Genomic DNA, 25051 nt, shown 5'->3' on the forward strand with positions numbered 1-25051 from the left:
AAATATAAATATGAGAAGTTGAATGGCGAAAAAAATTGCTTAAGGTAGCACTACTTAATTTTATAGAGAAGGGGTAACTTGGTGCCAGGACATAAGTTAACATAAAGAACAGTAAGAAACCACACAAAGAATGCTCTCTTCATATTTAATATTTTAAAAAGCATGTTCACAGCACACTCCAAAAATGCCACACAGCAATGGTTTGCTGCTCTTTGTCAAACAGAGTATGTCAGAAAACAATTTTTAAATGGCTCATGGTTTTTAAAATTAGTTCTCTGAAATTTCTGTAAAGCCAATAATCACCAGTCATCTAAATCCTTGTTTCATAGTAAACATTTCAGAAATGTAACGAGTAGCTATCCAAAATCACATTTCTCTGAAATGCAGTTAAAAGCTATTGTTGTAACAGAAACAAAAATAAATATTTTTCTAGAAAGAACGTATTTGGCATTTTAAAATAATGTTAAAGAAGCTTTCAAGTGTAAATGATGTTTAGATTGTTACTTTCCAGTAAGGAGGAATGATTACATTGTCGTTAATGAACTTCAACCCTAAGAAAGCCAATGTACTTTTCCACTATAGTGCTTGCTTTATTTAAGAACTGACATCCAGCCAGTACTAAAAATTATGGAAGGAGGCCAGTAGTTCAAATTACTTGGTTAATTTGGTACCCAGGTTGTTTTATATATACTTTTCATGATGTGATTATTTAATATTTCTAATTAGCTTGCTCTATTTCTCTCAAAATCAATTATGTATATAGTTTGAATGAAATGTAAACTGAACTTTGTTTCACCGACTTCATTAAAATATGTCAAACATGGTTAATTATTATATTCCACCCTTCCAGGTAATTTACATTTTCATTATAAATGCAAAGCAGCTGCACCATGAGTTCTATCCTAACCACTTCATCTAAATGTAGAAAAACTGAAAGTTAAATTTAAAGGCTTTGAATAGTTAAGAAGTTCTTATACATTTTTCTCTTTCAGAGATCTGTGATGCCCTGTCTTGGATATGAGTATGGAAAAGCAAAATTCAGTTCATATTCATGATGTACCAATAACCTTCTATTTCTATCAGTCATTTTAAAACCAAATTTCCATTTATGTCACCTACTAAAGAGAAGAGATTTTCCTTTAGAATCATGGTCACAATCTGAAAAAAAACTAAAAAGGGCTAATTTTAGGCCAATAAAATATTTGAGGAAAGATGTAACACAAAACAGGGAGGTGAAAAAAAGCAAGTATATTGTAATAAAAGCCTTCCTTGTAAACACACCTGTCCTTTCCTCCCATGTTTGGAAATGTTACCTAAGTTTTAAAAATTCTCATCAAAACATTTTATACCACGAATCCTGTAAAATCAGGTTGATTTCAGCTAGATAACCTATAGCTGTTAAAGAATTATATTATCCTGTTCATAAGATGAGAGGTAGTGACATTTTATTCTCCCAATGCTGAGCTACAAATTCCACACATCTGGCATATGGGTTACAAGGGGGAAAAAAAGCACAGAAGCACCATTTTACACTCCTTATGTTTTGGTATTTCAAGCCACCCATAACTCCATTTGCCATTGGCAGCTGACAATCACCACCTTGTGTTAACAACGAAAGCAGTGGGTGTTGGTGCTATTCATCATATAGGACTGGCGGACCTCCATCATCTTTCAAAAATGAAGCAGCTTTCCTTCCATTCTTCTGAACATGATCTTCATTCATTTTCTCCAAAGCTTCTATCTACAAAATTAATACATTGAATCCATTTGTCAAAATCTTACTTCACAAAAACCACACTTTAGATTGAACCAGCATTTTTACTCTCTTAAAACTAGGTCATTCCTAAGGACACTGGCCTTGAATTAGAATTACAGTGTGTGACACACATTACAGTGTCTCACAGACCTGCATTACAGGGTGACACATCGTGTATGTTTTTTACTTGACTGTATTATCAAGGTCAACATTTAGTGTCTTTATCAATCTACCAACTAGGATCACATGTCTTACTGTGTACTCCATAAAGCTTTCAGGAAACAAGAAAAAGGAGATTCTAATGTTGGTTCAACAACAGTAGTAACACCTACTTACTGAGCAACTGTACTGTGCTAGAGGTCAGATTTACCATCTTCCTGTGACTTCTCCTCTGCCCTTAGGTTCCAGCACAGCCTGGCCAAATTCAAATCATACTGAGGAGTTCTGGAACAGACTCTATACATTCTCTCCTTTGGTATACTGTTGGAATAATTAGCTGCTATTTCACTTTTTGGTTTTTGTTCAATTTTAAGAGAACTTTTCTGTTGGAAGATTTTTTTTTTTTATGGTTCTGCAGATCCATATTGTAATGACTAGGCATTTCTAAGGATGACCACGGCCAACTTTCTCTAGTCAGTTAAAGGCAGGGACCACGTGTGACTGCTCTCTGTATCACCCAGAGTGTGCACCAGCCCACTCCCTCATTCATAAATAGAGGCAAAAGGAGTACACTGGTAGTGGTGTTATTTGTCCATCTTAGCCAAACTGTGAATTCCTTGAAGAAGTGTTTTGCTGTAAGTCTATTCCTAGGTTTTAAGTCTGGAAAGGACCAAAAACATCTCAAGGAAAGAAAAATCTCTACTTTTGCTTTTGAGGGGATAAAAGGATAAAATGAGGGGTGCCTGGGTGGCTCAGTTGGTTAAGCATCCAACTCTGGGTTTTAGCTCAGGTCATGATCTCAGAGTCATGGGATTGAGCCCCGCATCAGGCTCTGCACTGGGTGTGGAGTCTGCTAGAGATTCTCTCTCTCCCTCTCCCTCTGCCTCACCTCACCACTTGCACTTTCTCTCTAAAAAAAATAAATATGTCCATCCATCCATCCATCAATAAACAAACAAACAAACAAACAAATAAATAAATAAAACAAAACCTTAAAAGAAGACGAAGAAAATGAGCTCTGGGTTTCTGCTATCTACTCCATCCAGCTCTCTATTAGCAGGGTGAAAAACAGGCACACAGAATTACCTCAGCTAAGAAATCAGCCTCATTATCTGCTGAAATGTTTAAGCCTGAAACAGCATTAAAGAGTTCTCGTTCACCAAGGGCTTCTTTTACTCCTCCTTTCTGGAAAAACTAGTAAAGAAATATAAGTCAGTAGAAAATATTATAGCAAGGTTCTCTTGAAAACAAAAAACAGAGAATAGTATATAAGATACCCTATATCTTGTAATATAGTATATATTATATATATGTATATGTATAATAGTATATAAGATATACTGTATCTTATGAGATACACCATATCTTATAAGATACCAGTGAATTCCTTCCATAATTTTTAAACCACAGATTTTCTCATTTCAAATTTAACTATGCTGCTCAGGTTCTACTTGCTATTTGTCCTCTTGGACACATCCGTGCTGCCTTCTGGATTTGTCACAATGCACCTTCTATAGCTATAAATGAGTGGCATATATAAAATTGGGTGGTACTGCTTTGAATGTGTAGACAAAATATTCACTAAATCCCGTGAATTACAATCTTTAAGTAGGTTCAGAAATTATTTCCAATACGAAGTTATTCGATCATTTAGAAAGACCATTCTTACCTGAATCTATTGCTAACAATTAATTTCCTTTAGAAATAGCAAATAAATGTGACCCAACTCTGTGATTATTGAGTTTTACCTTCCCTAATCTGTTTACTCTACCTCACAGAAATCAGTGATCAGACACAGTACCACTAAGAAGACTATTCTCCTTTTAATGGTAATAACGATGGCAGTAAGCACGTAGGCTTGCTAATACCAGCTTCACTCGAAGCACTGTGCATGTTAAATGTCTACCTGGCTGCTTAAGTATCTGCAGTCAAAATAAAAACTCACTCCCTTGCAAATTAAATTCAATAGCCCAAATGTGAGGCATGCAATCAAGTTATTGTTGAAAATGAAATCTGACAAATTGATCTCTGTATCTTTATCTCAAAAGCAGTTGATAACCTAACCCTTCCTTCAATTTCTAAGAATATGATCATCTTATTTTTCTTAGGGATGAGAAAAATATTTGAATCTGTTATATCCTATAAAAAAGATGTATTAGCTTACATGCCCACCTGTGAGACATTCCTACAGTCACGGAATAAGAACTCCAGGCCATGAGGATGGGTTGGTTCTACAGACTGACTGACGTCAATCAACCAGACCTATTTAAAGGCAGAGCATACGTTCAGTATACATTCGGTAATTTACATCAAGTCATTTTGTGTGAACATTAACAAAAAATGTGCTCCTCACCTTCCCGGCATGCCACAGCATGTTATACTCACTGAGGTCAGCATGGACAAGTGTACATTCATTATATAACTGCTGCATCAACTGTGAGGAGGCAAGGCAGACATTTAGGACATGAGCAACAATTCTAATTTACCTATGCAACTAAAATGTCTATGCCAACCAATACTTTCCAGAAAAAGCAAAACTAGGTTAAAGAACTTATTTCCTCTTTACTTTGTACAGTCTAACACTGAGCTTTTTTTGTCTTTTTGTTTTTAGGTAGGGCAGGGGAACACTGAGACAATGAAGGGAATGAGTATGACACTTTATTTCCTTGTCTATGTGATAGCAATGAGGTCAGGAGACCAAATGGCAGACCTGGTTCCCCACAGAGTAAGAAAGCAGCCATATTATGATCACTAACCAGAAGATCTAAAAGCCACTTCCCTTCAATAAAAGTGGGTGAAAGATTTTTTTCACCTTTTTATATAAGGTAAAAAGTACTTCCTGCCAGACATAGTGGGGAAGAGGTAGTCTTACAAATTAAGTGGCATTATATATTCATTATTGATTTCTTATGGCAAAAATCAGCATTAATGTTTTATGTCTCAGCCTTAACAGAATCAGGTAGGAAAAGCCTATCACTACTTCATCTCTTTCCCAGTTACCCCACCACCCAATGAAGCCAGAAAAATGAACTTGATTTTCCTCTCAATGTTTTTTGGAAGCAGAGAAAGTTGGATTATCTCCCTAGCTCTGTCTTAAAAAATTATTTGGCTAACACTTCCATATTCACATACACTGCTGCAGGACATGAACGCTTTATGCAGAGACCACGTAAAAAGCACAGAGGCTTCTCTACTATTCAATCAAAACAACTACAGAGGCAGGGCGCCTGGCCAGCTCGCTTGGTAGAACGTGTGACCCTTGATCTTGGGCTCATGAGTTCAAGCCCCGTGTTGGGGGTACAGTTTACTTAACAAACAGAACAAAACAAAAACAAAACTAGAGAAGAATGACAGTTTTAGTAACATTTTCTTAAGCTGGAAGGATCTCAGATGGAATTCAGCTGCTGTCCCAAAGCATAAATGGCTTCAAGATTCCTGACGTGCTCTAAGACCACTCCCTCCCATCTTCCCCTTTTATCATCACTCTTATAACGAGACTACATCTGCTCCCTGCCAACTTCCCAACGACAGGCATTTTCTTAGCTGTTAAGAGCTAGGACATTCAAGAAGGCATACAAACTAATGAGGCATGACATCTGTCTGCGAAATGTAGAAATGTCAACTTTTATTTAATAGATTGTTTTGTGAATAAGAGCTTTATGCTTCCATGTCACTAATGCTAACCAATGAGGCTTCATGAGCTCCTTAGCTCTGATTTTTCTTCAGTGACTCAAGACAGCAGCACATTGATTTAAAGACAATTCTTCAATGTTAATATTCCATCACAAACTTCAGTTTGTCCTTGTTACATGAACATAAAATAGTATTATTTTAGGAAATTTTTTAAGGTTTAGACAAAATATTTTTTAAGTTGGTATGTGAACACTTTAAAAAGCACAACTTAGGGGCACCTGGGTGGCTCAGTCAGTTAAGCGTCTGCCTTCGGCTCAGGTCATGGTCTCAGGGTCCTGGGATCGAGCCCCGCATCGGGCTCCCTGCTTGGCGGGAAGCCTGCTTCTCCCTCTCCCACTCCCCCTGCTTGTGTTCCCTCTCTCGCTGTATCTCTGTCAAATAAATAAAATCTTTAAAAATAAAAAAATGAAAAGCACAACTTACATGAACAGTTTGGTAGTAGGCTTCTTTCATTTCTTCACTACTGAGCTTTACTTCTTTTAATTTAGGGGCTGGAACTTGATCATGGCCAATAAAAGACATAACTAAAATGTGTTTCTTGAGTAGTACAACTGTTGGACAAGGAATTCCAGCTCTCTGCATTCTACACAGAAAGAAATAATTAAGAATGTAAAAATCAGAAGGAGAGAATATTTCACTTATTCAACAAATATCTAACAAGGGCCTGCAATGAGCTGGCACTATGTTCTGCCCAGGGGCTGGGGGAGGCAGAGACGGTAAAATCCAGCCTCTGCCCTTACAGAGCCATGGGCTGCTGGCAGGCACAGATAGATGAGGAGACAAGGATGGTGTCGTGTGGCACACGGTGTGGGTAGGAGCTACGGGAGCACGCAGCATCAAGGAAGCCTTAGTATAAGAAGTGGGTGAACAGGAATTAGCCAAATTAAGACAGTGTGGGGAATGCTGGTCTAGGGCTGGAAGCAGCTTGTGGAAATGCACAGAGGCATTCAACAGTGTCCATTTGGGGAATGTGTGTCAATCAACATAGCTGCATCTTGAGTCGGAAGAAGGGCAATGTGGGTTGAGGTTACAGAGACAGGTGGGCTCCACACCAGAGAAGGCCTTTGAACTTTACACTAAAGACTACAGAAACTGCTGGAGAATTTTAAGAAAGGCAGGGATGAGATCTCAAAGGTATAGAAGAGATTGAAGGGCAGCAAGACCTTTTAGAAAATTATTCTACTTACAAGTCTATTTAGAAGAATTTTGCAACTAATAAATATGGATAATTACATTTGAAAGCAAACATCTTCAGAACAAATAAAAATTAAGCATTTAATAGATTAAGATATGGAAGATTTATTGAGAAAGATTATTACTATATTACTTGGTTGATAAATTCCTTGATAAATTCTGCTTAGAGAATTGAGAACCAAGTCTAATAAAGCAAAATACAATTTGACTGGTCAGACTGCCTCCACCAAATTAACATTAGATGTAATAAACATTTTCTGAAACAAAATCATTATTTATAATAAGTCTAATTGAAAGCTGAACAATGACAGCATGTAGACATATACAAAATGTCTTAGGCAGAAAATGACTTTGCTTCCCTCAAACTTTACTGAGGAAAGAAAAAAGAAAATGACTTACTCATCCCAAAAGTATGAATTCAGGTTATACCCAGGAAATATTTTCTTACAGAAAGCCTCATTAAACACTAGAATTTCGAGGCCTTCCATAATTTCCACAAATGAATTTAAAAGAAAGCATGGATTTTTTTGCCTGGCTAGTAGGCCTAATACAAAAAAGTAATTACCCTAGATAACTTCTAGCACAATGGTTTTCTTTACCTTGTCAGATTGTGCATTTCTTTTTCTGCCCACATGCGGATGATCTTACGTGGATTTAGTTTACTGAAGCGATCTTTAAACCTGAAATCATCTTTAATATATTTGTCACGATTCTTAAACTCATTAAGGGTTGTTTTAAATACCTTGATGGCACATTCTGTAGGTATAACTTTACTATCTTCCTTTTCATCCTCCATGCTAAGTGGAAGGAAAAAAATTCAGTGTAAGTTGCCAGCTCATAAGTAAAACAATTTCAAAATAAAAATTCTATGATACAAAAGTAGATCTATCTTCTCTAAGAATGTCAAGCTTGGGTGGTTTTTTAAGCTTTTAAGTTTTGGGTCTTAATAAAACCTTAGGACTTGGTTTTTTATTTATTTATTTTTTAGGATTTGGCTTTTTAAATAAAACACTTTCAAATAAATTGTCAACCAGTTTTCAACAATCCATAATATAATCTTCACTTAATGACTATCAAATCAAACTTGAGGAACAATGAAGACATACAGGCTACAATTTACCTGGGATGGTTTATGGGCAAAATTCAGTAAAAGCAACAAAATAGAATAGCTTTTTAAAATGTCTCTTTCACTTCTAACAGATCAAAAGGTGAGTAAAGGGGTCCTTGCCCTATGGATATGCAAGGAGGGGCAGGAGAGAATAGAAGTACACGAACAGGACAGGTCCCTTTGGATTGGGAAGGCCGGACAAGCCTTCATGATATAGGTGGCAACTGAACCAGAACCATGGGTAGGCTATGAACAAGTACAGGCTTGGTATTAACAAAAGTAGAGTTGGAAACTACAGGACACATCTGAGGAATAAGAAACACTATAGTTGAGGCTTGGCTAGAAAGGGGAAATGAAAGAAATCAGAGCTGAGGGACAGGATGGAGGCAGATGGGGATGTATTCCTAAAGGTGGTAGGAATCATCAAGGGCTTGACAGACTTCACGAAGATCAAGTCAACGATATCATCAGGATAGAAGGGGGCAGAAGAGTCCAGAGGTGTGGAGCCTACTTAGGATGCTAATGTAATGTTCCCTCAATAGTGAGCCACTGAAAGGCCTGAAACATGGTGGTGGCAGTGTGAACAAGTATTTACCTTTACATATGTGAAGGGATGTTAGTCTGGAAAAGAAAGGAACTCTATTTCCAGAAGATAGAATAGGACTCAAACTCCCAACCCCTTCCTTCTGTACCATATTTTCCCAGCTAATTCCTTTTCTGCCAGTTCATCTCAAGTTAGAGTAATCCAACCTATTCTCTTTCTGTCTTCTCTACCTGGGAAATTTCATTTAGCTCCAAGGCTTTATTTATTTACTTTTTTTAAAGAATTTATTTGAGAGAGAGAGAGAGCAAGAAAGAGCACGAGAAGGTGGGGAGAGGGAGAAACAGGCTCCCTGCTGAGCAAGGAGCCCAAAGTGGGGCTTGATCCCAGGGTTCTGGGATCGAGCCCTGCATTGGGCTCCCTCCTCAAGTGGGGAGACTGCTTCTCCCTCTCCCTCTGCTGCTCCCCCCACCCCCGACTTGTGCTCTCTCCAATAAATAAAATCTTAAAAAAAAAAAATCATCTATATACAGATAACACCTACATTTCTACCCTCAGTCTCAATTCTCTAGAACTTCAGGCCCATTTACCTAATCCCTACTTGACATCACTTGGATGTCCAGCAGGCATCTCAAACTTAACATGTCCAAAACAAAATTCTTATTAATTGCACCCTAAACCTGCCTTTCTTCACACTCTCATCTCAGTAAATGGCACCACCCAGCTGCTCTAGCCAAGAATGCATCCTCTTACACCCATCCAATCCAACAGCACACACTGTTGATTCTCACCTTTAAAGAGCATCCCTATGGTCTCTTCTATTCTTCATTTTCACTACACCTCTTTAGTCCAAGCCACTATTCTCTCTTATTTAAACTACTACAATAACTTTTTAACTGACCTTACTGCTTCTTCTCTTACCCCTCCTATAATTCATTTTTCACACAGTAGTCTTTGTAATCTTTCAAAACAAAAATCAAATCACAGCTTTGGTTCCCACTACAGTTAGAGCAGGCTCGTTACCCTGAAGGGCTAACAGAGTCCTACCTGGTCTAAGCTCTGCTTACTTCTCCAGCTCCTCTCTCCCCTTCACAACTGTGCTCCCAGTGTACTGGCTTTCTTATAGGCTCTCAGGGATACCAAGTTTGTGCCTGTCTTAAAGCATTAACACTAGCTGTTCTCTAGTCTAGAATGTTCTTCCACCTGATCTTTACACAGTACCCTGTACTGTGTCATTCAAATCTTAGTTTAAATGTCACTTTCTCAGAGAAGTTTTCCTGACCTACTAATAAAAAGTAGTGAACCAGTTGTTATGACATCACCATATTTTAACTACCATAACACATATCTGATGTTTTTTGCTTATTTATTACTGTCTTGGAAGGGGGTTGGGGTGGGGAGGAAGTACATTCTATGAGCTCAGGGATAAAGCACAAGTTACTATTCCAATAATGGTTGATTACTTGGCCAACCTGAAAGTGATAGAAACCAGACAGCTTTATGGTGGGCAGAGTCCCAAGATGGCCCCTAAGATCCCATCCCTGGTGTACACACTCTGTACAGTTCCCTCCCCTCGAGTTCAGGGGGAGCAGACACTCTCGATTAGCTGACACTGTACAGCAAAGGTGATGGTATAGTCATTTCCAGGACTACGCTCCAATGTCTAAGACTCAGTCTTAGCAGACTGGAGGGAGAGATTCTCCCGCCAGCTTTGAAGAAGTGACCTGTTGTGTGAAAGGGCAGCATGACCAGCACCTGCAGGGCCCTCTAGAAGTTGAGAGCGGCGCCCCACCAACAGCCAACAAGAAAGTAGAGACAGTCCTACAGTGGCAGTGAACTGAACCACAGGGAAGAGGACCCCAAGCTCCATAAGGAACGCAACCAAGCCGACACCCAGATGACAGCCATGTGACCATGAGCCGAGAGCCAAGCTAAACCATGCCCGTTACAACTTCCGATCAACAGAAACTATGAAATAATAAGTGAGTGTTATTTTAAGCTGCTAAGTCTGTGGTAATTTGCTACATAGCATAGAAAACTAGCAAACTTTTAAAAGCATTTACTTTTAGAAAGCTTGTAGAAAACCTAATGCTCTCTAGTTTTGCTAAATTACAAATGCCCAAGTACAGATTACAATACCAATTCCACCAGAAAGAAAGAGAGATCATTCATTATATCAAAGTATCATTAAGCATAATGGGAAACAGACAAAGGATAAACAAAGCAGTTGACAAGACAAAGGAATACAAATGGCCAATAAAGCACTTGGAAAAAATGTACAACCTTAATCACAAATAAATACACACCAAAATATCAAAATGGTACTTTTCATCTTTTACACTGACAAAAATATTAAGTTTGATAATACTAATAAGCATTAATGAGGATGAGGGAAACAGGTTCATACTGTTGCATAAATTAGTTAACCTTCTCACAGGGCAATATGTCAGTATCTACTAACATTTATAGAATGTACAACCAACTGTAGATCTGACTAGCTCCTAGGGAAATTGCATTTGCCCTACTATTAAAATTAAAAGATAAACACAAATTAAAGATTTCTGACCTTTGGTGTGACATGTAAGAATTTTTTGAAATTTTTAATAAATAAAAGCAAGACATGCTGCTTGCTACAAAAGCCAGCTGGTACTCTCCATTCATTGAGGCCTTCCACTATTCAACAAAAAGGAAAAAGAGTGCATACAGTCTGTGCCCCAGTAATTTCAAAGCTAGAATTCAGTTTAAGGATATATTTGCAAAAGCACACCAAAGTAGATGTACAAGAATATTCCTACAGATGTACAAGGATATTCCTATCTGTGTACTCTACTATGTAATTATCTTTTATCAACCATAACAGTTATTGCTATAATGTTCTCCTCCTGGCTATGCCATAAGCCCATTAACATAATGGAATGTGGGCGCCTGGGTGGCTCAGTTGGTTAAGTGACTGCCTTCGGCTCAGGTCATGATCCTGGAGTCCCGGGATCGAGTCCCGCATCGGGCTCCCTGCTCGGCAGGGAGTCTGCTTCTCCCTCTGACCCTCCTCCCTCTCGTGCTCTCTGTATCTCATTCTCTCTGTCTCAAATAAATAAATAAAAAAAATCTTTAAAAAAAAAAAAAAAAAAAAAAAAAAAAAAAAAAAAAAAAAAAAAAAATAAAAAAAAAAAAAAAAAAAAAAAAAAAAAAAAAAAAAAAAAAAAAAAACATAATGGAATGTGCTACTATAAAAATGGGATGCTATAAGCTTGGAAAGATCTATTAACTGAAAAACTAAGATCCCGAAAAGAGAGTATAATCTCCTTCGTATAAACAAATTTAGGGGTATGTGCATAAAAATTCCTGGGAGACTAAACTAAAAACTGTTAACAGTGGTTATTTTTTTTTTTTTTAAAGATTTTATTTATTTATTTGAGAGAGAGAGCATGAGAGGGGGGAGGGTCAGAGAGAGAAGCAGACTCCCTGCTGAGCAGGGAGCCCGATGTGGGACTCGATCCCGGGACTCCAGGATCATGACCTGAGCCGAAGGCAGTCGCTTAACCAACTGAGCCACCCAGGCACCCAACAGTGGTTATCTTTGAAGAAAGATCTATGAGATGAGAGCTGATAAGATGATGGCTACTTTCCATTTTAATCCTTTCTATAGAGTTTTAATTTCTACCATGAGTAATCTCTCATTTTAATTTGTGCCATTGAGTTATATCTGCCTGGTCTCAGGGAACCCTTAAAGGAAATTTAGGAAGAGGGCAACAAAGCTTAAAGTAAGGAAAAAATAAATATTTATTAAGATTTCCTTATATCAGTCATTATCAAATATGATCTCATTTATCAACCACAAAATCCTATGAGGTAATAAGGGTCAGTTTTTAAAAAAGGTTTAGTAAATTGCTCCAGATCAAATAGCTTGAAAAATGTTGAGCTATTTTATCCTAACATTCATTTTTATCCTTTTCATTTTGAAACTTAACAGTATAATTTGATATATGATTACACACGTATGTCTCATAGAGAAAGGGAGACTAGTGGGGTGCCTGGGTGGCTCAGTCGTTAAGTGTCTGCCTTCGGCATGATCCCAGGGTCCTGGGATTGAGCCCCGCATTGGGTTCCCTGCTCTGCAGGAGGCCTGCTTCTCCCTCTCCCACTCCCCCTGCTTGTGTCCCTCTCTCACTGTGTCTGTCAAATAAATAAAATCTTTAAAAAAAAAAAAAAAAGGAAAGAAAGAAAGAAAAGAAAGGGAGACTAGTTAAATAGTCGAGAAAACCAAAGGCAAAAAAAAAAAAAAAAAGAAAAAGAAAACCAAAGGCAAGGACTAACTAATAATTGTTTGAATCCCCTAAGTACACAGTAAATATCTTCTGAACCTAAAAAGAGCTAGAATAATTCTGGAATCTATTTGAACATTTTTGTCTGTAAACATTACTGAGGCAAAGGAATCTCTGAGGTAGTAACCAACCTTGCTGGTTGACCTCAATAGTAAGTGACCAGATGATTTCACATTCCTGGCTTAAGCACGTTCTCTAAACAGGCTCCACTTTAAAAAATGTCTCCCTTCCTCATGCCATTCTTTACTCATCTAAGCCCTTTTAACAAAAGTGAAGCAGGTAAGATCTAAATAGCGTAAGATCTTTACAAGATGTTTCCTTATGATGCAAGCATTATTTAGTTGGTATTTCTTAAAGAATCAGAGTTATAAGGGCAAGAATCAGTAACTGATCTAAGCATATCCCCCTCAACCTGGTGCTGAAGGACCCCATAGTTTAAAGACCATGGGTTTTGAGACAAACCCAACTGCAAATTTTGCTCTGTCACTTACAGCAGCCTGTATGATACAGTATTACAATAATGTAGAAAATAATATATGCATAGAAAAAAAGACTGAAGGAGTCTACACAAATTGATTAATGGTTATCTCCAGATGGCGGGATTAGGATGATTGTTTTTCTTTGTATGTCCTTATATTGTCTAGACTTTCTAGACACTTTTTAAATTACTCTGCTTGCCAGGTAGCACTGATTTTGCATAAATTCATTTATATAGGGAGAAGGGGTTAAGATTTTATTGACACAATGGTACTGCATTTTGCTCATTTACCTCCCGCCATATGCATGAAAGACAACAGATTCCTTTCCTGTACTAATACAGCCAGTGATTGTCTCCAGCATTCCAGAGTTGATCATTTTATACATAAGTAAACGTGTCTTAGGATCAACTGCTTTTTCCTGAAAAAGATAAAGCACTATAAATGAAAATGACTGATTAATAACAAAACATTTTTTGAGCCATTTCTAGTATCTAGTATATTCAAAATATATGCTTCTTTTTACCTTTATGACTTAATTTACCTAGATGTATATATAACAGGCTCTTAAAAAAGAGTGCTGTCAAAATACATTTCATTTCCATAACTCCAATGCCTATGAAAGTGAATAGCTAAAAGACCTATTAAAAATCAGACTCTCGCTTAGTCAAAATCTTATCTTCAAAGTTTAAATAGCTCTGCTAGTGTAGTTACTATTCATTTTTTTCTAAAGTTTTAAAAATTACTTTATTCTCAAGATATTAGATACTATCTTCACTAACGTAAGACATTAGAAATTAAATTATAAATGTCACAGTGTAACAAGAAACGATTTTTTAAAATCTCAAAAACATTCATATTCTAATTAATTATGACCACTAAAATGTCAGTTTTGACATGAAGTTTAGTTTTGTTTCTTCCCCAAATATGAAGTTTTCTAATATGAACTTTCCATCAAAGAAAAAAATGTAAGAATACTAACTGCAGTAGAATGCTCCTTTTTCTCATGGAGGCGGGCACTTCGACGTTCTTCTGAGTAGGCATGTTGTTTTAAAGCATTGAAAACATGGTTTGATAGTTTTAAATCCATTCCAATTCCATCTCCTACCTGAAACTCAGGTGCAAACTGCCAAAAAGAAGAAAACAATTAACATCTGAGTACTTTAAAATGGGGATGGTAATAACAAAAAAACAAGATCAGTCTTTACTTGGAACAGGTTTCTTACTCAGTCGATGATTAGGCTACAAAAGCAGAACCCATAGGTATTACAGAGAAAAAAATAAAATAACTCACTAAAAACCCAACAGAAAAAGAGGAAGGCTATTCAAGGAAAGCACAGACAATACTGAATCACATCTAAAAACTAAGGTATTTCAGCATATGCTCTGCACCTTGCTTTTACATTAGACAAAGGACACACTATATTTTTAAGGCTACCCCAAATCTTACCAAAGAAATACAAACTTATAACTAATTATTTTCAAGGAGTGGGTTAATATAGCAAGCTATGCCCACACCATGACAATTATGTTCTAGAGATTACTGCCCAACATGGTAGCCACTAGCCACATGTAGGTATTTAAAGTTAAATAAATTAAAATTAAATTAAAAATTCAGCTCCTTGGTTGCATCACTCAAATTTCAAGTGCTCAATTGCCAAATATGGTTACTATTAGTTAATACGGATATAGAACATTTCTTTTTTTTTAAAGATTTTATTTATTTGACAGAGAGAGACACAGCAAGAGAGGGAACACAAGCAGGGGGAGTGGGAGAGGGAGAAGCAGGCTTCCCGCGGAGCCGGGAGCCCGATGCGGGGCTCGATCCCAGGACCCTGGGACCATGACCTGAGCCGAAGGCAGGCGCTTAACGTCTGAGCCACCCAGGCGCCCCCGGATATGGAACATTTCTATTATCACACAAAGCTCTACTGGAGAGGGTTGTTCTAGAGTCAGATCTGGACTATTTCTAGAATTTAATAATAAGTTTACGGGGCACCCAGCTGGCTCAGTCAGTGGAGCACGTGACTCTTGATTGCAGGGTCATTGAGTTCGAGCCCCACACTGGGTGCAGAGATTACTTTCAAAAATAAAGCATTGGGACGCCTGGGGGGCTCAGTCGGTTAAGAGACTGCCTTCAGCTCAGGTCATGATCCCAGAGTCCTGGGGTCGAGTCCTGCATCAGGCTCCTTGTTCAGTGGGGAGCCTGCTTCTCCCTCTGCCTTCTGATCCCCCTGCTTGTGCTCTCTCTCTCTCTGACAAATAAATAAAATCTAAAATAAATAAATAAAGCATTAAAAAATTATAAATAAGTTTACTTAAGTATTTGTGTTCTAAAGTCTAAATGTTTTCTATTAACCACAAGATTCATAAAGGAGGAAGAATGCTAATTTTTCTTTTTTAATTTTTTTTTTTTTTTTAAAGATTTTATTTATTTATTTGAGAGAGAGAGAATGAGAGACAGAGAGCATGAGAGGGAGGAGGGTCAGAGGGAGAAGCAGACTACCCGCCGAGCAGGGAGCCCGATGCGGGACTCGATCCCAGGACTCCAGGATCATGACCTGAGCCGAAGGCAGTCGCCTAACCAACTGAGCCACCCAGGCGCCCTAAATTTTTTTTAATTACATTTTATTTCTGATTTTGCAGGGGTAGTTGAGGCATAAGATTAAAAAATTCAACAAATATAAAAGGGTATTTCTCTCTCCCATCCCTATCCCCCAATCATCACTGGTCTCTGTTTCTTGGGTAGGGGTGCTATTGGAAAATAATATGCTGAAAAATAAATATGCTACTTTCATAAGAACTATTTCTTAATTTTAGAATCCATGCAAATCAAACCAGTTTTCTTAATATTGTTATAGAATTTTATTCTGAGGTACATTCTCATTAGTGGCTCAGTTTTCATGGTATTGCTATATTATCATCTACAACATCTTTAGATCTGTCCTTATGAAGTATATTTTTAGAAATTTAAGATACCGTATTTTTTTAATTAGTTGATTAATTAAAAAAATTTTTTATAGAAGTACAGTTGAAAACATATTGTATTTAGAATCCCATGTTTTTAACATACCAATAAAACTCTTGATTCAGCAATAATACTTCCTGTAACTTACATTTTCCATTCTGGCTGTATTCTTTCTCCCACATACTACTTCATCATGTTTGGTGGTGATGTCTTTTCCTTTTCCAATAAAACCCTTTTTGGGAGTAGGAACTGGTTTTGCTAAAGGCGATTAAGACAAGCCAAGTTTATGTAAAAGTAGCAAAGACTAAATTGTTGCATTCAATATTGTCTGAAAAGATATTTGAATCTGACAATAACTTACCAAATGAGATTCAAAGATAAATATAAAATACAAGGATCCATTGGAAAACTTAGTCTTCCTCTGTCCCTGTCCTACCCCAACCCCCAGAAAATAAAAGTATTGATACCTGGTATGTAGGGATCATCACGAGTGTCTTGCCAGTCAACCTCATCCTCAGAGCTATCACTGTCTTCATAAGGATGCAATTTTCGATAATTTTCAAAGGAAATGGAAACTTAAAAGGCAAAAATAGGTGAAGATTTACTTAGGAGCACGTTACAAGCATTTTCTGCCACCCAATGGAGGTGTCATAATAAGGTCACAGTACCTTTGCTATCTCCATTGAATTTTTTTTCTTCACGCCTAAGTTGTGCATCATATTCTCTGTCAAATTCCATCTGTAGCATCTGAGCCAGCATTAGGTCGCTGGAAGTGTCAATGTTTTCTCCAGTAATAAATGGTCCTTCAGTGACACTATTCAAAATAAGGCAACATAAACTAAAATAATGTGCTTGCATAAACAGATGCTACCTATCATGATAGAAGAGTGCCTTTTCACTGTTACAAATTGTACTGAAGAAGCAATGGGAAAAACTGGATCACATCATTTACCTTCTGTCCAGCTGCCCTCTGACCAATGTTAGGTACTTGTGAGAGCACCAACTAGGATTAAGAGAGCTGCAAGAGAAAGCTAAAGGGGCTACAATAAAATCTAAGCCGAGACTCAAACCTCATTTGTTCTGTGTTCTGGAGAAAGAACATGGATGAAAAGATAAAATATAAGCATTTGATCAAAACTGTCCTACTTCACTATTTGCTAATTTGGAGATCATGTGGCTCAACTGCTGTAACAATTAAAGCCCAGAGAAACAGAGTGGTTTGCCCAAGATAGTATTGACAACTAATCACAGAATCAGGATCAAAACTCAAATATTGGTGAACTCCCAGTATGGTACTCTTTCTACCACAATGCTTTTCAAAATGTGTTTCTTAATCATTGGCCAGGACAATCACTAATCAAATCCTAAAACTTTAATAAAAAGCTGCTAGACAATATAGATTCTTTACGAATTTTACTTACGCAACTTCAGGAAAAGCGGCAGCTTCTTCTTCTAACTGCAATTCTTTAGCCAGCTGTTCACTCATTACGTCAGCCAAGGAACAAGATATTGTATTTTGAGTGGTAGCCCATGGACACTATTTAAAGAAAAGGGAGGGGTTAATTCATAATCATGAAATTAAAGTACCTTCCAAACGTGAAAATAGGATTATCTTTTGAGAACTAAAAAAAATCAACCCAAAATAAATAATTACCTACTTAGAGAAATCATCTAAAAAGTAAAAATAATGGGGCGCCTGGGTAGCTCAGTCAGTTAAGCATCTGACTCTGGATTTTGGCTCGAATTGTGATCTCAGGGTCGTGGGATTGAGCATCATCAGGCTCTACGCTGAGCAGGGGAGTCTGCTTGAGATTTCTCTCCCTTTCCCTCTGCCCACCTCCCCCCGCCCCGGTTCACAGGGGTGCTCTTGTGCTCTCTCTCTCAAATAAATAAAATAAATCTCTAAAAAAGTAAAAATATCTCCCAGCTCAAATCTAGTCAATGATAAATGTAAACTAGATCTGTCAAAAGCACTTTCTAACCTGTTTGGTAGGTGTGTCCTTTTAGTTGAGGAGGAACATCAGGCTCCTGCATATATAGCATCACCCCACATACAGCATCACCCCACTACCTGATGAGTTCATGCAACTACCCTGTTCTGATGCCATGCTCACAAAATAATCTGCTTTTAATCTGGCTTCCCATGTAGACTGTCTGTCTCCCTCTTTTTTTTTTCCAAATATTTTAAGTAATCTCTATACCCAAGATGGCACTGGAACTCACAACCCTGAGACCAAGAGTTGCATGCTCTACCAACTGAGCCAGCAAATGCCCCTGTAGATTCTCTTTTAGGACAGACTACACCAACTAGCACAATTCAAAACCCACTTAGAAGTTAGACCTCATTCTAATTTAAGGAGTAAATCTTCTACATGTGTAAAGTGTATGTCAGCCTCTCTCAAGACATCTGGGATATGTTAAAACAAAAATAACAATGACAAACAATAAAAACTACATTTCTGAACTTTAGAAGCTGAGAAACAGTCTTGAAACAATGCCACTACAACAAAGCAATATTCTGTGAGATTCTTCTTGGATGATCAGCCAGTTAGCCTTCCTCAATGACCACTATCTCAGCCCTTTTGAAATACAAACCATTAAGTTTATTTCACAATTCCTAATTTTTGAGGGGGCAAGCTTTACTTAGCAGCAGCAAATGATTACATTTGATAGTCTAGTGATTAAGACCACTAATATTGAATAATATGTCTAAATCTCTCTTGAACTGACCCAGCTTTCTCTATCTCCCTTCTGAGATTCTACTCCAAGGTATCACCCTCCCATCACCAGGCTACTCTAATAAGAGAGTCCTAACTAATCTTTCTGTTTCCAGTCCTGCTTGGTTCCATTTTTCACACCATAGCACAACGGCTTTTCTAAAATGCAGATTTGATTAGTTCGGTTTCCTTACTTACAGCTCTTGATTGTTTTAAGGTTTTCCACTGCCTTTAGGATAAAGTCCAAACTCATTCCTTAACTACTGCTGAGTGTCTAATTTAGAATTTAGAATATAGCATACGATGATATGTTTTAGCCAAAAACTTTTAAGTCAAGTTTAGGTCCTCTAGCTGGCCTACCACCCTTGCTCAGGTTCCATAGCACTGAGGCTCAGGAATTTACTCGGTTCAGGTTGTTAGGATGAAGCTCTTAAGGGTGATAAATGATAACTATATTTATGCCTAAGTGAATCAGAATCAAGTTTTATCTAGTCTCATCCTGAGATTAATGAGATGCACCCAGCACATACCTATACTAGCCTACTGCACAATTATTCCAGCCTCACATAAACCCAGATGTGGAGAAAACAAGGAAGGTTTTCTCAAGGTCTGGTGTGACTTTCATTCACTCAGATCTTCAAGTGCAATTGAGTACTCTCCTGGTGAGGCTTTCGAGGTCTAGAATCTTGAAGTTCTCTGTAATCTGGAGAATACAGCTATCTCTTGGCCAATGACTCCTGCTGACTTCCGTCTGAATCCTCTAGGTAGAATACATAATGCTGCCCCCTCACCTAGAAATGTCTGGTCTGATCAGTTTCAAAGTCCAGGCTCCAAAAGGCAAATGGCTGTATTCTCTAACTCAGATCTGTCAACCACATTTTGCAATGACAATAGAATAACCGACAACACTAGAATATTCACTATATTTGAATCACTTGCCTAATATACATAATTTGCATAATTATTTGAGACCCACAACCACTGCGTGGTTACCATATCATCCCCACTTTATAGACTAGAAACTGAAACACAGAAAGGTTTTTTAACTCAAGATAACACTGTAGATTTGAACCAAGACAGTAGAACTTAAGGGGCTGCCCTCAGCATTTTGCTATACTGCATCCCTAATCACCTTGTCCTGGAACATGAGAAGCAAACCTCTATACCGCCTGCACTATGAAATCCAAATTCCTCAACAATGAATGCCTTTCACAATTTGACCTACTTTATCTTTCCAGTCTCAGCCCTTATGTACCCTATGCTCTAATAACAAAAATTATATGCTAATAGTGGCATACTTTCACCCCCGCATGCCTTCACACATGCTCTTCTCTCAGTGGATTTTCTTCCTCCTCTATTTCCTCCAATTAAGTAAGCATCACCAACTCCATAAGGCTCTCTCAATTTCATCAGATGAAATCAGATCCTTGCCTTTGTGCTCCCATACCACTGTGCAAATACATTTAAGTGCAGGACCAGTGATTGTATTAGAGTTAATGTATCAGCCACAATACAACATAAGCCCCTTGAAGGGCAGGGTCTTCTCATTCTCAGAGCCCAGCATAGAACTTCAGATGTAAAGAGGCACTCAAGTATTCACTGAATAACATGTGCCAAAAAGAAACACTGGAAATATTTCACGGAACTGCCAGGCTGTCCCCAAGCTGCAGAGATCTGATGCCTTTCTACACCCCTACTATTCGAACATCCCCTTCTCCATCTTGAAGTTGGCCCCTTTGGCCAGCCACTTCTGGTGCTTCTAGTTGTTTGCCAGCAGTCAATTAATTTTACTAAGATGTTAAATAAAGTATTAGCTGACAATTTCTCAGAAGAGGCAAAATTGACAAGCAGGGACTATTATTTTGAGGCAGAGACTGACCTAAATCCCAGATAGACTGAACCAGAAAGGGAAACACATAGAGACCGCCAGAGAGCACTAAGATATCCGAATCACCCGCTCCTACTGATCTTGCTCCTTGGAGCCTTGTACTCTAGAGCTGTACTTCCCCTCCTTTTACCTCTGCTGACCAGCTCAGCTGGGCAGACTCACACCGGGACAACTTGCACGGGTAAAGGTAAATAAGGTAACAAAGGCTGCCAACTTCCACACTCTTAAGTCAAATACAAATTCCTCAAACCAGCAGTCAAAAACCCTCCATAAAAATTTTTAGGCTGTATGAGAGACAGCTGCCAGACAGGGAGCAATCTGCCATGGGCACGAGGGGTTCACCATTTCAAGGGGGCCTCAGAAAATTTATTGGGCGCTCCTCCTATGAATGGGCACCAGAGGATATATAGAGGAATCATCTGTCATCATCTTGTAACTCCTCAATAAATCAAAAACACTCTTTGTGAATAGAGAAACTTTATTAAATGTTAAAAATAATAATAAATTTAAGGAGATAGAGAAAAAAAGCCCTCCATAATCTTGCTCTGCCCTCACTATCTAATGTCACTTCCCACTATTCCCTTCATCAGCATAAACTCCCCACAGCATCAAGATCTGATGGGAAACCCCACACAATCATTCCCAGTTAGTTATTCTGCTTTAAATGACATCTATCAAGCCCATAACCAGCTCCCTGGTTGTTTCATTCCTGTTTGCTTAAGACCTCTGAGACCTGACCTGTTTTCCTCTCCTCTGGAAAACCCACCACTGAACTCTGGTCCTTGGAGTTCTTTACTACTACCACATTCTTCAACACCAGGGTGGCTGCAGATTAGAGGGAAATTATCTCCCTTTCCTTACATCTCCTAAAGATGCACACCTAGCTACTCATCCTGCAGACAACTGTGGGGAAGAATCAAGTAAATAAAAAACAGTAAATATGAAGGAGGCACATAATAACAAAAATTCAGTCCTCAACTTGAAGCAAGTCAAGAGAATCATAACCCACAGGAAGGTCTCTTTTCTGCCCATGCAACTAAAAGATATAATTTGGATAGAATATTTAAGTGGGTAATTTTACTTCTGAAGACAAGGGTCTCTGGAAAACATCACTTGGGTCTATACAATACTAATTTTTTTTTTTTTTTAACTTTTAATGTTAGAGTAGTTTTAGAATTATAGAAAAATTGCAAAGATAGCAGAGTTCCCAAATATCCCATACTCAGTTTCCCCTGTGGTGGTATTGTACATTTGCCATTAATTAATGAACCAATATTTGTATATTATTATTAACTAAAGTCCATACTTTATTCAGATTTCCTCAGTTTTTCTGTAATGTCCTTTGCCTACTTCTGGATTGTATCTATCCAGCATACCATATAACATTTAGTCATCATGCCACTTTAGGCCCCTTTTGGCTGTGAGTTTCTCAGACTTTGTTTTTGATGACCCTGACAGTTCTGAGGAGTACCATGAATTCATTTTTTACAGTTCTCTTTCCAACAGAGCTACACAGTTCCTCACTTCTGCCTACAGTTTGCCAATCCTCCATTCTTGGAATAGCCACTAAAATTCTTTGTCCATAATAGCAGTTTGGCATTTTATAACTGGCACCCCATGACCCTGGGGGAGGGGTCCCCAAAACCCTTTCAGGGTGTGAGATCAAAATTATTTTGTACTAAGACATTCTCTGTCTTTTCCAGTCTTATTCTCTCAAGACTGCACAGTGGAGTTTTCCAGTCTACAGCAGATCTGATAACAGCACTCTGATGGCTTGTGAAATACGTACTTGAATATTCTCGCATTTTCCAAAAATTCCTAAGGTAGTAAGTTTAGGATATAAATGTGCATTTTTAGACATTAGTTCAGTTTGTTCTCAGTACATCTACTATGCTTTTATTAGCCATCTTTGATTATATCAGCTATAATCTATGCATCTATGAGGATGGATTTTCTTCATATATTTCAAATAAAACATCCCACAACAGACTAAAAAAGGTCTTCTATTAAATCAGACATTAGTGGCACCTGGGTGGCTCAGTCGGTTAAGCGTTTGCCTTTGGCTCAGGTCATGATCCTGGGGTCCTGGGATGGAGCCCTGAGCCTGCTTCTCCCTCCCTCTCTGTCCCTCCCCAGCTCATGCTCACTATCGTTCTCTCTCTAGTGTCTCTAAAGAAAATAAATAAAATCTTTTTTAAAAATCAGACATTAAAGAGATTTGCAAAAATACAAAACAATACTACACCACTAATTTTTTTTGATTTGGAAAATGGGGGGGTTACGTATAAAAATGTTATTTATATTAACACATGACTTTTAAATCACTTAATAAAAATTTTTCAATATCTCAGTTTTAATTTCCAATACGATAATTATCAACAGATGTAACCAATATAAACAATTTGGGGTCCTCAATGATTTTTTTAGAGTATAAATTAGCCCTGACCAAAAAGTTTTGAGAATCGCTTGTCTTTGACATTCTTTACATTTTTCAAGACGTTCCTCAAATCTCCACCTCATCCACGAAGCCTTTGATAATTAGGTCTTCCAAGAGGTTAGAGGAGGAAAGGATTAAGAGATACTTGTAGCATCTAACTGTTTGGGCTGTGAAAATGCTGTCTTCCTAGCAGAATATTAATAAACCCCAGTATTATTTTTTTGTTGAATGATGAAAATGAAATTTTATATTTCTGATGATGCATACTTAAATGAAAATATGACTGATAACAAATATTTTATTACTGAATTAGCTTTGTAAGTGAAATTTGTTCTGACATTAGGTATCCTGACCAATGTTTGTCTCATTTGACATTTTTATCAGCCTTTGGGTGCTTAACTGAAGGAATTTAACATGTAAAGCATACATTTATTAGTATCTGGCTACTGATTTTGTCTTTTTATGTCTACTGATATTGGCCTTGTAAACAAGGCTTAATAGATGAAATAACACAAAATAACATGTAGATGTAACCACATTTGCCAAAGGATTATCTTAAATTCTCCCTACAGTTGTATGAGAACGTTCATAAAATTGACTTTAATTAAACTTTCATAAATTCCTTTTAATAGCCAATTATTTCTCTTTTCTCTGTTAAGGCCTAGCCTAAAGATCTAATAAAATGAGGGCCCCTTTAAACGGAACCGATATTCCGTGACAGCATGTGAAAAACAATTAGGAAGCTATAAAAGTTGGATTCTTTCCAACCTTAATTTGAGGAACACAACATCCCAATTGAAGCACTCCTGCTTTCAAGCAAACCCTCAATACAGCGGCAGAGGAGTCTTTTCATCCTTCTGATGAAAGTATCATGCAAAGGAGCAGTCTGAAAACCAGAAACCAAATGTGAAATAAACCTAACAGTTGGTCATTAACAGGAAAAAGCTTAAACATTAAAGCCCAAGCAGATGAGAATTCATAACCGTTTTTTACAGTGTGTAGTGTACACCCGAGTATTAGCCTGGGGGAGGGAGGTGCGTCTGGACTTACCTTTTACTCCTTCAAAAACAAGAAACGGTCTCAGTCGGATAACCGCATGTGTCAAGTTAAGGAAACAGCTGCCAAAATGACCTTTCCGTCGGCTTTTTGTTATTCGGCTGACTCACTTGGCCCGTGAAAAACAAGATCGTGCTTGATATTCCTCAAACGTCAGAGTCTCTAAGCCAGCCCTGCCCAAATATCTGCCACGGAGGTTCAGAAATCAAGGCGCAGAATAGCCAGAGAGCCCAAAACGCCGACAGTGGCCACTGGCAGCCGCGGCCGCCCTCCCCACCTCTCCCATCCCACCCCGGCAGCCCCGCCACCCGTCCCCACCTCCCGAGGTTGCCAGAGTCCCGCTCAGAACTTCCCGAGTCACCTGCGGAGCCGCCTCGGTGCCTGCCACCTTCTCCGGGCCTCCCGGGTGATCAAGGCAGGTGCGTCAGCTCCGACCGCCACTCACCTTGCTGGGTCCCCAGGGTGCTGCGGACCCGGGCTCAGGCGCTGCCACTCCGACCAGATCCATGCTGGAAAAGAAGCCAGCGACGAGAACAAGGCAGACAGGTGGCGGGACCGGGAAGCAGCCTCCGCCGAGAAAATAGGCGGAGGTCCTGGGGCGACAGGCTGCTGGTGCCGGAGCTGAGGTGACAGATGGCGGCGCGGCCGCGTCCGGAACTACATCTCTTCTCTTCCGCCCGCTCCGCTGGGACCGTCGCTTCTGATAGGCCGCCCGCCGGGGCCTCCGGGTTTTGCC

At 38.5% G+C, this 25051-nt stretch overlaps 1 protein-coding gene across 3 annotated transcripts; it reads right to left on the minus strand.

The window, feature by feature from the left end:
• Positions 1-129: 129 nt before the first annotated feature.
• On the minus strand, positions 130-25051 carry RIOK3 (RIO kinase 3). Of its 3 annotated transcripts, none has more exons than XM_021686053.1 (13): positions 24761-25051; positions 17639-17754; positions 16886-17031; positions 16685-16792; positions 16366-16475; positions 14232-14375; positions 13543-13670; positions 7402-7599; positions 6032-6191; positions 4269-4349; positions 4088-4177; positions 3002-3109; positions 130-1741 (listed from the first exon to the last, which is right to left on the minus strand). In XM_021686053.1, the coding sequence occupies exons 1-13, from the start codon at positions 24821-24823 to the stop codon at positions 1634-1636; spliced, it is 1560 nt and encodes a 519-aa protein (XP_021541728.1). In that variant the 5' UTR covers positions 24824-25051; the 3' UTR covers positions 130-1633. The 3 variants fall into 3 exon arrangements, with proteins under 3 accessions (XP_021541728.1, XP_044777212.1, XP_021541729.1); XM_044921277.1 differs by having other exon boundaries at positions 16886-16983; positions 24761-24965; XM_021686054.1 differs by having other exon boundaries at positions 24677-24965.

This window comes from Neomonachus schauinslandi, chromosome 14, assembly GCF_002201575.2.
Source record: "Neomonachus schauinslandi chromosome 14, ASM220157v2, whole genome shotgun sequence".
Taxonomy (NCBI): domain Eukaryota; kingdom Metazoa; phylum Chordata; class Mammalia; order Carnivora; family Phocidae; genus Neomonachus; species Neomonachus schauinslandi.

Coding starts and splice junctions, on each gene's coding strand:
- RIOK3 (XM_021686053.1), bottom strand. CDS start 24,823: ATGGATCTGGTCGGAGTGGCAGCGCCTGAGCCCGGGTCCGCAGCACCC. Junction 17,755..24,760: donor CACCCTGGGGACCCAGCAAG/GTGAGTGGCGGT, acceptor TTCTTTAAATAG/TGTCCATGGGCTACCACTCA. Junction 14,376..16,365: donor ATACAGCCAGAATGGAAAAT/GTAAGTTACAGG, acceptor TCTTTTTGGCAG/TTTGCACCTGAGTTTCAGGT.